This window comes from Hippocampus comes, unplaced genomic scaffold, assembly GCF_001891065.2.
Source record: "Hippocampus comes isolate QL1 unplaced genomic scaffold, H_comes_QL1_v1.1 scaffold56, whole genome shotgun sequence".
Classification (NCBI taxonomy): Eukaryota; Metazoa; Chordata; class Actinopteri; order Syngnathiformes; family Syngnathidae; genus Hippocampus; species Hippocampus comes.
The window spans coordinates 847,371-862,474 of NW_017842056.1; the positions used below are offsets into that span (position 1 = coordinate 847,371).

Consider the following 15,104-nt stretch of genomic DNA (forward strand, 5'->3'; position numbering starts at 1 on the left):
GAGTACCCCAGTTTGAGAAGCACCGGGAGAACACATTCTGCTCACCTGCCAGGCGATCAAAACAAGATGTGGGACTGTGTTCCAATATGAAAACATATTGGATGGTAGGAATGCCGCAGCGAGCTTATGACAACAAAGCACTTTGTTATGAATACATGCCGGAGGATCAAATCCAACTGAGCTGGCACCGGAGAAAAACAGTGAACGTGCGAGTCAGGCGCATGCTTCAAGGAGACAGATTGCGCTCGTTTTTGGTACATCGGCCTTTGTTCTTGAGACAAAAAAAAAAAAAAAATCAAACTTTTTGAAACCGTCTTGATCAAGTTGTCCAAATGGTGAGTGTGTGTGCGTCTGTGAGTGAGAGAGAGCATGTCCGCAAAGGAGAATGTGAACGAGTGAGTGAATGAGTGAATGAGTCCGACTGTCCGCGAGTGTGAGTCGGTGACCTTCTGTCTCCTTCCCATGGAGCCATTACACAACCTCCCCAGCTGAGAATGACACTCAACCGAATATTTGTTCATACGTCAGCATTTGAAAAGTCTCCTGTTAATACTGCAGGTCAAGTTGACCTGTGAATATCTGGGGGGGGGGGGGGTCTGCTGGGGTATTTCTCCTCTTCATGTTTATTTTTATTTGACATACATATATTTTTTTTCATTGGTAAATGCCTTGATTTACTACATTTAATTCGTTCGTGACCAAGCTCGTTGATTCCATCTCCGGCTTTCCTGTGTGGAGTTTGCATGTTCTCCCCATGCCTGCGTGGGTTTTCTCCGGGTACTCCAGTTTCCTCCAGCATTCCAAAAACCATGCATTTAATCAATGTCTTGATAAATTAAGTAAATCAGAAATGCATTCCAAATGTTTACGTACAGTATCATTTTTTTCATGAAAAATGTAAAGTAGAAGTGATAAAGCCAATGATTTGTTGATATTATTCTTGTCATGTAATTTGGGATTTATGTTGATGCCACACTTGTTCAGTAGAGTTTGATTCAAAGACTGCAAGTTTAACTGTTTAGCACGTCCATCCATGCATCCTGTAACAACTCAAATTAAAGTCGATGCATAACCTATCTCAACTAATAATTTGTGGTTCATTTGCCTTTGTTTTAGCCACAACGTTGATGTGTACTGAATCTGATCATTAGTGATGGACAAGCGAAGCTTCATGAAGCACTCGTGATCGTTTTTGACTCCTCTAGATGGCACTCTTGGTTTAAAGATGCAGTGGAATTTTAACACATTTTCATTGAACTCAACCAAGAGCATCATCTCGAGGAGTCAAAAAGTGCTTTATGAAGATTCGTTTTGATTCGATTTGATTATTGTGATACAGATTAATCCATGAACTCTTTTTTCCGGAGCAATTAATGGTTAATTTGTCATTATTTTAGCAGAAGCCTAACCTACAATAACAAAATATTGTATAATAAAGCTAATATTGTTTTTTTGTAATACAGACTGAGTTATTACTTGACTTTTTTATGATTTTTTTTTTGGGGGGGGAGGACGTTGAAAAAAATAATTGCAATCGCAGATTGTATTGCAATCACAGTATTTAAGGGCGAAAAGACTTGATTAGATAATTTTCCAAAACGCTTTCAGAGAGTGCCGCCACGGGGCCCATATTTTTTGGAGAGACAAAGAATAGAGTGGTCGCAAGTGAATAGCGGGGCACATACACAGAAACAAGCCTTCCCACTCACATTGGCACTTGTGGACAACGTGTTCTCTCATGAAGCGAACAGGTTGACATGTTTTTGAACTGTCGGGAGGAAAACCCCCACGCAGCAGCCAACTCGAACCCAACCAACCCAAACGTGCTAACTCATCACTTGTCCAACGCGTTTCTCGGAGCCCGACGTTTTGATGGCTTCATCATTTAACGCTACTGCGGCAGTACCAACCAACCGGGCCAATAATACGGTCTGCCCCCCCACACGCCCCCATGACTCGTAATGCGGCGGCACCCCCCTTCAGTGGCTGGCCGAGCGATGGCGGGACGCCGCGTCGTTACCTTCTTGACGGACTTGAGCGTGGGGACGGCCGTGAAGGCGGCGGAGGGCATCTCCCCGACGTTCATGTTCACGTCACTGCTGTTCTTGCTCACGGTCATGGCCGAGTATTTCTCTGCCACGTTCTCGGTCTCCTTGACGTACTTGGTGCCTTGTTTGACCTCCACCATTCCATCGGATGCCGTCGAGTCGCTCATCGCGTCTGCCGAGTACGGTGTCCCGTTTCGGGGGGTTGAGGGGAAGAGGTGACGGATGGAGGAGAGCAAAAGAGAGCGGTCGAGCGGGACAACCACAAAATGAACACTGATTTCACTTTGTACGTGATGATTAAGCCGTTTTGTGTCTCGGCGACTTTGTTTGAAGACACTCGCTCGGTTCTAGCGGCGGTTGGGATCGCATCCGTCCGCTGGCAGGCTGCATCTCCGCGGGGAGGGGGAGGAGGCGATGCGGCGAAGGGGAGGCGGCGAAGAGCGTCAGCGAGCGGGTCACCTGAGTGGGGGCGGTCGCCTCCATCGCCGCTGCGGTTCAAGCGGGGCAGGCAAACCAACGACAATAAAGCTATTATTGTACTTTGTGACTTGCTTGGTACTATTGTGATAGCGCGACAGTCATATTGCGTGTTTCCAACTTTCCATGGTTTCACAAATGGGGATTTTTGGCTTAGACAGCCACCCCCACTTCGCAAGCAAAGCCGGTAATAGTCCCGCCGTCTTCGCCGTGATTGGTCGATTGTGAACTAGTCGTGCCACCTGAGCTTCCGGAAAGTGTGGGGGTGGGGCCTCCCTTCTATCGGCTCTTTCTGTTCTGTGGTGGAAGGTTATTAAAAATAAAGGAGTTGCTTTGTACATGAGTTGCTATTACGGTCGCACATTGTCCATTTCTATGGTAACACACTCAGTCCCCGCACCTATTTTAAAGTCCAGTAATAGTCCCGCCTTCTCCACCGTGATTGCTTTGACCTCGTCTGAATGTGTCGATTGACAGCTATCCAACGACAAGTCGAATAATCAATTCCCATCACATCCACAAAGTAGGCATGTATTTTGACAGGAGAAAAGTGAAGCAGTGGCTTTCAAAACATTACGACTGTCACCTCTACAAAATACAACAGAGCAAAACAGTTTAAATACAAGCAATACTCACACACAAGTGAACTATTGCAGTTTAATTAAATAGGCGAGCAACCATTTTTTTTAATAAACGGTTCATGTAAAAAAAAAAAAAGTTTCCTTTGATGAGTAAAAATGTACAATTCAAAAAAACACTTGTGGATAGAACATTTTCCCTACAAATACAAACCATAACAACATTGTATAAAATGTGTCCAAAAAAGCCGACAAACTAGTTAAGTACACTGAAGGGGTTGAGGGGGGTCATATATATTTTCACAGGAGTTCATTTTTATGTGGGGGTTGTCAAGGCAAAGGAGGATCACAACATATGCATTCACAAGTTCAAAGACCAAAAAAAGGCTGTACCAGTTAAATGTCATTACTCATTATCGGCACTGAAAGGAGCAGTAACCAGAACTTCAGTCCAGGGAGAAAATAAATAGCAGGTGCTATTTGGCCAGAGGAAGCATTTCTTCAATACGGCTTGAAAAGAAGAAGAAAAAAAAAGGAGAGAAGGTGTAAGCATTTTAGTCCGGGGGAAAATAGTCGCCAAAAATGTTTGGCCAATGGAAGGACAAAAATGAAGAATGAGAAGTTCCAAAAAAGTGGGTTGTCGCTGCTGCTCCTGCTGGCCGGAAGCTGAAAATGGCAAGTCGAGGAGAAGTGCACCGGTCGTTGACCGATGGGATAAAGAGTCAAGCGTAGTCACGCTATGACACTCGGATCATCTGAGCCACCGTCTCGTCGGCCGCCACCTGTGCCGCTTCCTGCTGTTGCTGTGAAGAGAAACGTTGGCTATTTATAGCACATTGAGACCAAAATAGAAACAAGGGCAACCAACTGCTTTGACGATGATGTGACGAAATGAAAAATAACAGGAAATCAGCCACTTGCGGGAACTGAATCCTCCTGTTTTACATTTGCCAGATTGTCATCACTTGCAGTGTAGTTGTGGCCCTGGGCAAATTTTTGGGCTCTGTTAGGTGCAAAGTACTGTTTCTCAAGTAATTGATGCACGACTTGTGCCGGGAACATCCAAAATGTTTTGAGGATGCGGAGTGTCTATTTTGGCCAAACATTGCTAGCCTGCGAGCTAACATCAGGTGTACGGAACGCTATCCATTCACAGTGTCAATCGAGCACATCTCTGCCCTTAATCCAAATCCGTCTAAATTTCCACCACTTCTATTTTTGAGTCAACTGAACATTGAAATGCGAATTACGGCAAGCGTGCCGGCTCACTTCAAAGCAATTGACCACAAGTAACCTCTTTTTGACTTGACACGTCACATCTTCAAAGTACGGCAGTCGAGAAGAACTCAAATCATCATTGCCTTGGTCAAATGACACGCAGGGGTTTGATTACTCGTGGTGAAATCGGAGAGTGTTGCACCCTGAAGTACTGCCGCCCGCAAGTACGCGTTATGATGGTGACAAGGTGAAACTCTCGGTGACCCGCGATTGACCAGATATGCTTGTTACCTGTGCCAACGCCAGCGCCATTTCTTCCTTTTCCTTGGGTGAGAAGAAACGCCCTCCATCACCTCGCTTACGCTGCATCGCGTGACGGTGGCGAGACTCGTGCAAGTATTTCTGAGGGTAAAAGCAAGCGCTTGCTTTGAATTTTTTGACTGACGCCGTTCAAGCGGCATGTCGAAAAATGAGCCTTACCCTCCTTTCTTTGGGGATCTTGCCCTCGGCCTCCAGCTTGGCTCGGGCCTGGCGTCGCTTCAGGATGCGATGGTACTGCTTTGCGTTCACATAAAGGGGCTCCTCCTCCAGCATCTCAGCGCCCGGCAGAGGAATCCGCTGCATTGTGGGCACTGCGCCACCTCCCGGCACCATCTGAATACAGAACACTTTTTTGCATTAGGGCTGAAACGAATCCTCGAGTAATTCGGGTACCCCGGATCAACAAAATACCCGAGGCATATTTTCTGCCTCGAGTAGCTGTCGGGAAGAAGTCATCAAGCTCGCCACAGCAACAATGACTCATGCTCTGCATGGCAGTTGCACGCCGCCAACCCGGGAAGATGGCTCACTTTAAAATCAATCTAACCTTACCAAATAAAAGATGGACATCAATGCCTAGGTATGCTTTTATTTTGAAGTTGTTTTCCGCAGCGAGTCGCTGACTTGACTCGTTTTCCAGACTGTATTGGGGCCGTCACAAACTGTTCCTACCGATGTCAACGTCGCCCTGATATCGTGTTCAATCGCGAATGAAGGGCACGAAAAACTAACTTCATTACTCTGACACTGTATTGTACGGCGCCTGTTGCCAGTGTTTCGCAGTGGCTTTCAGTGTTAGCTGACAGCGGTGTTAGCCGCTCGCGGCTCGTGAGAGCTGTCGGTTTACTTTTCAAAGGCAGTTTTGATCGACGTGAATGACTCTGCGGACTTTGATGCTGACAGTTCCAGAGAGGAAAACAGTGTGGTGCTTTTGTACATTAAATTTAAGACTAAAATGTTGATTAACTAAAAATGAAAAACGGTTGTTCGTTCATTACTAAGTGGAAATGTGGGTGAGGTGTGGTGGTGGTGGTGGTGGTGGTGGTGGGGGGGGGGCATTTTTTTGTTATATTTAACCGAAAAATACGATTATTCGCTAAAATTTTCAGTAGGATATCCGCAAACCCAAATATTGGCTAGCTGCGGCTCCAATATGCTTCCATGTCTCTCTTAAAGCAAAAAATTAAAAAATAAAAAACATACAGTGACCACAGCCTGCCTCTCCAAGCTGTGCGTGTGATGGATTGCGATCAAAAAAAGCAACGCAATAAGATCCTGGGTACCTCAACACTGGGTCTTACCATGACCATTCCACCTGCATTGACCATGTTGCCAGAGACGGGCAGGGTGACGGTCACAGTGCCTTGGCTATTGCTGGTGTTGGTGGTGGCGCCTCCCGCCTGCACGATCTGGGCGCCCGCCAAGCTGGCGGCGGGAATTGTGATCATTCCTGACAAACACAGATCCTACTTTTAGACAGCTCAAAAGCAGAAGGCCAACAAACATCCCCATGTCTCCACTCTTTTTCTTTCTCAATTTACTGGTACCTGTCTATACAAATCAATATCCCCAGTGAAATGTCATCTATTCATCTTGCCCCATGCCCCTGAAAACCCCTTTTTTTATGGTGATGTGATTTGAATAAGAAATCAGCAATGGATATTTGAATAGTTTTTTGAAAACAATAAACCATCATATCAGAGAATGTAACGAGCCGAGGCCTCGTGAAGATCTCGAGTCCCCCGTTGATATAGGGCGAGATCTATTCCAATCAGGTGCCGCTACATTCAATCAGAAGCCGCCTCTTGACAAATACAATGTACAATACAGTACATCCTGATTTATATACTGTAGCGCTTTCACAACAGCAGCAGCTGTCACAAAGCGCTTAACAAAACAATTAACATAAAGTGAAATAATAAATACAACACATAAAATAAAACAGGGACAGTCGTGCAGTCCTAACCACTTTTCCCTCATACGCTTTGTTGTTTGAGCAGTTTGAGATGAAAGAGGAGAGAATCAAAGTGTCCTTTCACCAGTGGATCAGAGACGTCATGCTCAAAATGCGCACACGTCGGCTACAAGCTAGGTTTCAAAGTCAATAAGAAGCTGTAGCATCCATTGACAAAAAATGTGCGATTTTTTTTTCACCCATTTTCTAAATATTTTTTAAAAAGAGTTCTAACCTGTCAATTTGACCCAAATCATAACAAGAGTGTTGAAAGAGCGGAGCCAAATCAACAAAGCTGCCTGTTTTGCACTGTAATTGGACCGGTCCGTGTGATGTGGCGTGTGGCTTGGCGTACCCTGCTGCAGGACAGTTCCATCCGCATTGACTGGCTGGTAGACAATAGTCTGGCCATCAGCTGTCTGAGCCACTTGTTGGCCCTGCACACTGATCTGCTGACCCTGTGGGGAAGAGACGCTCTGTCAAGTTTGTTTTTTTCCTTTTGGAACAATGGATTATTAGATTGGAAGCGACACGGTGGACGAATGGTTTGCAAGTCTGCCTCATCAATTCGTAGATCCAAACTTTGTGGTTCGAATCTCGATTCCGAATCTCCTGCGTGAATTCCGTTGGTCGTTCACCATTTAAAACAAAGACACTGTCCAGAAGTCTGAATGAAAGTGATGGACAAGCGAAGCTTCATGAAGCACTCGTGATACTTTTTGACTCCTCTAGATGGCACACTTCGTTTAAAGATGCAGTGGAATTTTAACACATGTCCATTGCGCTAAACCAAGAGCATCATCTAGAGGAGTCAAAAATTGCTTCATGAAGCTTCGTTTTCCCATCACTGCTGAATGCTTGTCTCTCTTTGTGTGCCCAGACATTAATCTCTCCCCCCCATCACCCTCTCTTATTTGCAGGAGACACAGAATGACCCCCACGCCAAAGAGCGTGAATTCAACTCGGCAGTTCCAAGAGGATGCAAGTAGGCCGTCATTCTTTATTCGCTATGAACGGTAGCTCAAGAATGCAAAAAGGTAGGAAAACATATGGAATAAATCTCCTTAACACTTTGCCGGCGAATATTCAAGACCTGGTTTTGTCCGGCAGTGATGGCCGTCTGGGGTTGCTGGATGATGATTTGCTGAGGCTGGCCCTGCTGACCTTGGAGCTGCAAAGTTTGACCACCTTGCAGCTGGATCTGACCGGGCTGCACCAGCTGGATCTAAAAAAACAATGCATCAGTACACCAAATACGCACAAAGATCCCACGCGAGTTTCGTGCCTCACCTGTTGCAGCCCCTGAGCTCCGGACACGGGAACCTGCATGATGGTCTGACCCTGACCCCCCGACATGGCCTGCACCATGATGGGCTGCCCGGACGACGTGATGAGCTGCCCGCCGCTCACCTGGACCATCAGAGGCTGCCCCTGCACCTGCACACCAGGTCGACCACTGTCACAGCAGCACGGCCAGGTTGACTGATCTCTTTTATCCCAAGAATATTTTTCAATGTACAGTCACCACCGCCAATTGGCGCAATTTCCATTGCCGAACAGAACGAGGGCTGCAAAATTTGGGTAATGTTTACATACCGGAAACTTTCCAAGGGAGCTCACTCCCCAATTGAAATTCCTATGTAGTAAACACAAATGTTGATATAACGTGGGATGGCGACTGCGTACGTACGAGATGCATGGTGTTGATGCTTTTTTCTGTGTTGTTCCAGACCACAGTAAATGAATCAAACCAAAGGGAAGGAAGTGTGAGTTTTTAAACTCTCTGAACCAATCAGAACATTTGAACTGCATTTCTATGACCCTTTTAGTGTGAAGTGCACTGCTGGCACTTTGTGATATCTTTCGGCGATTGGAAACCCCTTTTGAGCGAAGGAATTAGTTAGCTGGAGTGTTCAACTTTTCTCCCCGTCGTTCACGAGATGCAGAGGTTCACTGTGGTCTGAAATCTTACGACGTTTTTATCAGTCAAGCGTTTCATCCCGAGCGGTGACACAATTTCCACGTTAGAAAACAAAAAGTGTCGAGCTGAACGAAAGCTTCTGCTGTCTGGATGAGCAAAGGGCGTGACAGGGAATTCATGCGAGTGGCTTCTGATCAAGCCGAGCCAAAAACCTCACCAAACAGCAGTCACGGCACAAAATGACGGCACAGGCGGACGCCGGGTGAGACGCTGTGCTGAGTGAGCGGCATGCGGTGATTTCAGACAGCTGGGCGACGCATGCCACGGATCAGATGCTTCATGGAAATACAAGCAGTCTGCCCCCGACTGCTGCATGCAAATGCATATGACTCCAAATTTGCTACATGGCATTTTCTTTGGTCCATATGAGCTATGCTTTTATTTTTTAATTGGGTCGGGAATCAGCCGACTTTTGTCGATTTTTCTCTCTGTCGGAAAGTTAAACAAATACCAAAGGACACAGTATCATCAAACAGTCCAATGTTCTGCCAGTGACTCAGATCATTATTGTCGTAAGCGTTAATGGGCCAGAAAATAAGTAATTTTATTCATTCTATATTTCTTTATTCATCCGTTATCAGAATTTTATGATGTCAAATATCAGAATCTGTATTAAAAAGAAAAATTCTAAAATTGTCTGCCTGAAGAAAAAAAACAACAACCCTAAATCGCATTACAAACATTTTTGTAGCTGTTTTATGAAACAACCTGCAACAGATTCATGGGATTCCCATTCGTTTCAACGGGGAACGTTGATTCAGTCTTTTCTCTGTACGAGTCTCCTGATTTGCTCGTATCTTTTATGACCAGAGTGAATAAAATGAAGAAAGAAATCCAGGTTCAAAACGATGCGCTTTCCCAACACCCCTTCTTGAGCCAGTTCAAAGTATTTTTTTTACGTCATGTTTTCAAAAATCTTGTTCTATAACGATTACCCCAAGGTAATACCTTGGTACTGGTAAATGTTGAAACATTGTGACCATTTTCCGTTTCTTTATTATGCCCCCTGTACAAGAACGGGGATGGGCAGGCGAACGTCTGACGTTACTCCTCTTGAAAATTTCAATCATGTTTTCAAAAATCTTGTTCTATAACGATTACGCCAAGGTAATACCTTGGTACTGGTAAACATTGAAACATTGTGACCATTTTTCCTTTCTTATTATGCCCCCTGTACAAGAACGGAGACGGGCGGGCGAACGTCTGACGTTACTCCTCTTGAAAATTTCAAACTCGGAACAACTTTACTGATGCACAACCAACAGTAGATGACATTGATGCGAGCAAAGATGGAGTCATAGAGGAGGCAAACGCCACTGACACGGTGGCGGCCAAGACACCACTACCTGGAGTGTCTGCACCTGCTGGCCCGAGGCCGTCACCACGGGCGCCTCCGTTTGCAGCTGCACAGCCGTCACTGTGCCCTGGGCCTGCAGGCAAGGCACCACAATGCAACCTTACAAAAACCAACACAGTCGTGCTACCTCGCTGGTAGGGAACGGCCCAAAAAGAAGCACAATCTGGAATCCGACTCAGAAGCCTTAAAAGATCAAATTTGTTAAGACTATTAACTGCCATTACCCTGCTCCCCTCGCCCCATTCTTTGAACCCAGCAGCTTTTAACGTGACACGGTTCATCTATGAATTGTTACTGATGGGCCGCTGCCAATACATTTACCCGTAGTCTCGTCACATCTGACCAACGACCTGCAATCTTGATACAGTTATTGCAAGTAAGGGATATGCCACCAACGTTTCAATGTTATTCACTTGAACAGAATTCAACAATGTCTGGTCCAATAATTTTGCTCACCTGAAAAGTGTGTGCCTTCAAACAAAAAAAAAAAAAGGTACTCTGTCCAAAGTTGTTTAGCCCATCTCTATGTAAATACCATGAAATAAAAGCCGGACTTTAGTCTCATATTGATCTTTTGAACTGAAAGCCAAGCGTTTTCCGTATACAACAAAAATAAATGAATTGACCTTGCCGTTCGAATACATTTGAATGGTACGATATGTTTCTTGACCATGTCAGGTCTGAGTGCCTGGGAGTGTTATTTGATTGTTGACTATCCACCTCTGCTTGGGGCGGTGGTTCGAGCTTCCCGAGGGATGAGAGTGATTGATTGTGAACTCACCTGCTGTTGGATCTGTCCATTGGCAGTCTGCACTACGATCTGCTCTCCGGTCGCCGTGGTGGCAGCCGTGTACTGCTCCATCGCCTCTTAACCAACACGCCGTTCTTTGACCGAGACACAAATTGTCAGGGAGATCAAACAGTATTTCACACAGCCATTCACGGCACTATTAGAGCGCCCCCCCACCCCCCACACACACACAAACAAACATTTTATTTATTATATACATTACTGTGACCACAGGGAATGCATGATGAGTTCATTATATCATGGTTAAAAAAACAAAACATTAACTACATGTGAAAATTACAGCTATGGAAAATATTAACATTAATTAACATAATATTAGGCACCCACCCCAAAAAAGACAATAACAACACTTTTTGGGTATTTATCTGTTCTACATGACAATATTTCTATTTGAAAATAATGTCAACAGTTCATAAATGTTTATTTTACTTCATGGTGATGCAGACTACTGCTCAACAGAAGAACTGGAAACATTTTAAGGATTTGTTAAAAAAAATTGACATTTCTAAGACATTTGAAAAGGAGATCCGCGTTTTATTTGTAGCATTTTAGCCTGTCTTAAGAACGCACATTTGGAAAATAAGAAGACAGTAATAAGACGAAGAGACAAGCCCTGTATTTAGAGTTGAATGAAGGAGCACCTAGCATAGCTATGAATAACATACGCGTAAAAAGAAGCAATTTCAACATGTTATTTCGATCGCGCGGGGACAAGGCGCCTTAGCTCGCTCATTCAACAAGGGGGATAAGGGGGTCGGGGGGGTGGTGGGGGGGTAAATAGGACTCGTCTTGGGGCTTCGTCGAGGAACATCGATTTGAAGGGATTTGATCCGGAGGGACGCTCGTAGTCACTTCCACCAATCCGCGATATTTGGCCAGAAGCCGTTCGAGGGCGGCAAATGGAGCCATTCTCCACCGTCCCTTTGTTCGAGCTAACAAGCTAAGGAGTTAGCTCGCCCGACAGATCACGTCCCGCAAATTTGGGCACAGGCCCTCGAAACGTACCAGCGTCATTCGATTTTTGTGCACTTTGTCGGGTTAGTCATTTGGTTGGTCCGCGGCAAACCAATCCGTGCTGACAGCTACCCAATGCCTTCAATCCGCTCTCCCTTACCGTGTAGTCGCCGCTGTCCGGTTTCCCTCTGATTGGCTCCAGTACAGCTCGCTAAAGCCCAATCAACAAAGTGAGCGAACAAAATGGCCGCAAATGAAGCAACCCAGTCGGGGGAACGGGGGAGGAGGGGAGGAGAAAACGTGGGAGGGGTGTGTTGCAGTGTCTCCAGGCGTCCAACAGATGTCGCAATCCGCACAAGTAGGGTTAACCGTAGAAACATCAATTTGGCCTCTAAAGTTCAGCGTCTGGAACTGAAGGACACGTCTTTCGTTATTTAATCGCCCAAGATGAGATACATATGGCTATGGTATTACATGATTTCTCTACTTTCATGTAAGTGTTTTGAAAGGCGGGGCGTTTTGTCGATTTATTTCGATTCTTCCATTGCCCGTATCTAATTTGTTCATATGCACTTGCCGTACAAAAACAGGAACTGGTTCGAGTAGCGAACGAATGTTATTTCCTTTAAAATGGATGTCAGTGAGGCACTCGTCTGCTGATCCACGAACAGGAGCACGACATTTTTTTTTCACGTTTGCCAACAAACAAGCGTCCAAGGCCTGCGACTGACGTCCGCCATGACCGCCGGACGTCTCTCTGTCCTCTCCCGGTGGATTCGAGCAGTAGCGACCTCGTCAGCGTGCATTCTCAAAGCGGTGCGGCCACATCCCCCCTCGGCGTTTTGCCGTTATGCCAGCAGCAAACGGGTGGGAAAGCCACGCGGAATTCAAAATAGAGCCCGCAAGGAAGAAGATGAAGATGAAGAAGACCCCATCATGGAGGAGGTCGAGGACAAACTCAACGCTTTGCTGGAGTAAGTTACATTTCGAAGTGTCATAACCACCAGTATTGATGAGTTATATTCCAGTCGACTCTATTACATCTACTACTGCAAGAGTTGAAGCGTAAATGAGCTAGTCCTATCTGAACATCATAGTGGGGCACACGCTAGATATACATAATATAACTGGAATATTTAGTAGACATTAATTTGTCGGACAATACAGCCAAACAAAATACGAGACATGATGCACAACACTTTGATCATTATTTCAAAACACTTTATCCTTAGGTGTAGAATTGAATGTCACCCACTGTTTTTGGTTTCTATTAGAGGTGCAATGATTAATCGAGATCTAGTTAACATATTAATGTAATTATTTTTTGATCAATATACATTTTTTTTTAAATCTACATTTGAAACTTTATGTGCTAATTTGACCCACGGAGTAAGAGGAGGGTTAATTTGTCTTACATTCCAGAATCTGTATTTCGGCCAAATAATTAAAATTCTGTTTTTCCTAGAGAGAGTAGGAAAAAGCAGCTGAGGATCAAATACAACATAATGGACAGGAAGATGACACCGTCAGGCGCTCCAGAGAGGACCTTGACTTGGGAGGCCATGGAGACCATCAGGTGAGCTCTATGGGGAGGACGCTGACTTGGATAAATAACGAGCGGTGGCTAGGAGACTAGACAAGTATTAGGTACCTCAACCCCAAACGTTCCTGCACACGAAAAGTTCCCGGATCCCTTAATCTGATCCATGAGATTAAGGGATCACAGATCCCTGGTTCACAAAGGTCCCCGGACCTCGAAGGCTCCTGAAGATGAAAGTGTCCCACAGTGCTGTGCACTTGAAAATGGCAGAGCTTCTGTTAGCCTACCTGCCAATTTAATGGGCAACGTTGCATTTGATATCATGGCTCCTGCTTCAGGTATCTAAAGCGAGAGCATCCAGACGAGTGGACGATTGAGCATTTGGCTGAAGGCTTCTCGGTTAGCCCCGCAGTGATCCGAAGGGTGGTCCGCAACAAGTTTAGCCCGACGGCTCAGAGGAAAGCAAAGCAGGATGCTAAGGTATGGTTGCAAAATTCCGTGAATTTTCAAAATCCTAAACTTTACATGGAAATGAACAGGAGTTGATGGGAATTAATTAGTAATAAACCAAACTGATGGACAAGAGAACTTAATGTATTTGTGGAAACTGCATTTTCACATAATTCTGACTGAAACAACCAGATTTCATACAGCGGTGACTACATTTACAAGTGCCCAAAGTTATACGTATTATTGATTTATTTGGTGAATTTGCTATTCTCACTAATTTACATTTTTGGCCGATTCTTCAGCTTGACATCCCACGGAGACTTATTAAAAAAAATTTTCACCCCTTTGCAATCCTTCACCAAGGTGATGTCCAGGCTTCAGCGTCCAGCATTGTCTTCGGGCGAGGCCGGAACAGAGCAAAGCCGACCAGAGCTGCCCGCAGGCCGCTCGCTCCGACAGTTCTTGCCTCCTGGAAAACTCGAAGCCGCTTTGGTTCCCGTGGATGTACGTACGCATGAACCCCCTACTAAAGCTTCCGCCCTCGTTACCGGTCCAGCGATGCTGCCAAGACGTCCCAAAGATGCCGCAGCCACGACGATGCGGCCAGGGGAGGACAGTTTGATTGACGTCGATCCGGCAGAGTCGCAAGATGAGACGTGGGATGGACGAGTGTTTTCTGAGGAAGAGCTTGACGAGTTTAGAGATACTAAGCCTGCGCCCGCGGTGCAAGTTGGGAAGGATTTCTTTGATGGCAACGGCCACTTTTTGTACAGAATCTAATGAGCACAAGATGCAACTGATTTGAATTTAGTCTATCAAATAAAATTTTAAAAAAGTGAAATACTCTCACTTGATGAAGAGTTGGCTCAAATTCAGATTTTTTTTCTCTTTTTTTACATTTGACGAGTTTTACAAGTGGCGCCCAAAAAGTCAACATGGAGTCACAAAGAACAATCAAAGTTTATTGGCAAACCCAAAGATAAAATTGCCTGATATGATACAAACAGCAGATAAAAAGATATTTACACGTAACCCTTATTAAATTATTCATCCTCTTTTTAGACGGTAAGAAGAATGTGATAACGTCACTTTTATTATGTTAGCCTCATAGCATAATTGCCTCGGTCATTTTGAGCTCACCGTCTCAGTATTTAGAAACAGTCATGCGTTTGTGAAAATTTGTGTCTGTCGATTCTCAGTCGCGCACAATGGCTGAATCGAGCCAACTGAACTCTGAATTAGTGTTTGTTTTGTCTTGTCAAGAAGGTTCAAAAATAACTCGGGCATTGATGCTATTAGGCTAACAATTTTTCAAATATGATCCACACCACATTTACTGCACTCTGAACGTGCTCAAAACAAATACATTAAAAAGAAGTGCAGATATCTCAAGAGGGGCGCGGGGGGGGGGGGGG

The 15,104-nt window shown here is 45.1% G+C and overlaps 2 protein-coding genes across 7 annotated transcripts; one reads left to right on the forward strand and one right to left on the reverse strand.

Annotated features, from left to right (window-relative positions):
- Positions 1-3,139: 3,139 nt before the first annotated feature.
- Positions 3,140-11,984, reverse strand: nfyal (nuclear transcription factor Y, alpha, like). Of its 6 annotated transcripts, none has more exons than XM_019860754.1 (10): positions 11,860-11,984; positions 10,716-10,819; positions 9,924-10,007; positions 7,887-8,033; positions 7,690-7,821; positions 6,952-7,054; positions 5,926-6,092; positions 4,802-4,975; positions 4,613-4,723; positions 3,140-3,906 (listed from the first exon to the last, which is right to left on the reverse strand). In XM_019860754.1, exons 2-10 carry the CDS (start codon positions 10,794-10,796, stop codon positions 3,841-3,843), a joined length of 1,065 nt encoding a protein of 354 aa, XP_019716313.1. In that variant the 5' UTR covers positions 10,797-10,819; positions 11,860-11,984; the 3' UTR covers positions 3,140-3,840. The 6 variants fall into 6 exon arrangements, with proteins under 6 accessions (XP_019716313.1, XP_019716314.1, XP_019716311.1 ...); XM_019860755.1 differs by having other exon boundaries at positions 5,944-6,092; positions 9,921-10,007; XM_019860752.1 differs by having other exon boundaries at positions 9,921-10,007.
- A 97-nt stretch (positions 11,985-12,081) lies between these two features.
- Positions 12,082-14,547, forward strand: ngrn (neugrin, neurite outgrowth associated). The gene is made up of 4 exons (XM_019860763.1): positions 12,082-12,673; positions 13,165-13,275; positions 13,578-13,719; positions 14,053-14,547. The coding sequence occupies exons 1-4, from the start codon at positions 12,438-12,440 to the stop codon at positions 14,467-14,469; spliced, it is 906 nt and encodes a 301-aa protein (XP_019716322.1). The 5' UTR covers positions 12,082-12,437; the 3' UTR covers positions 14,470-14,547.
- The last annotated feature ends 557 nt before the right edge of the window (positions 14,548-15,104 follow it).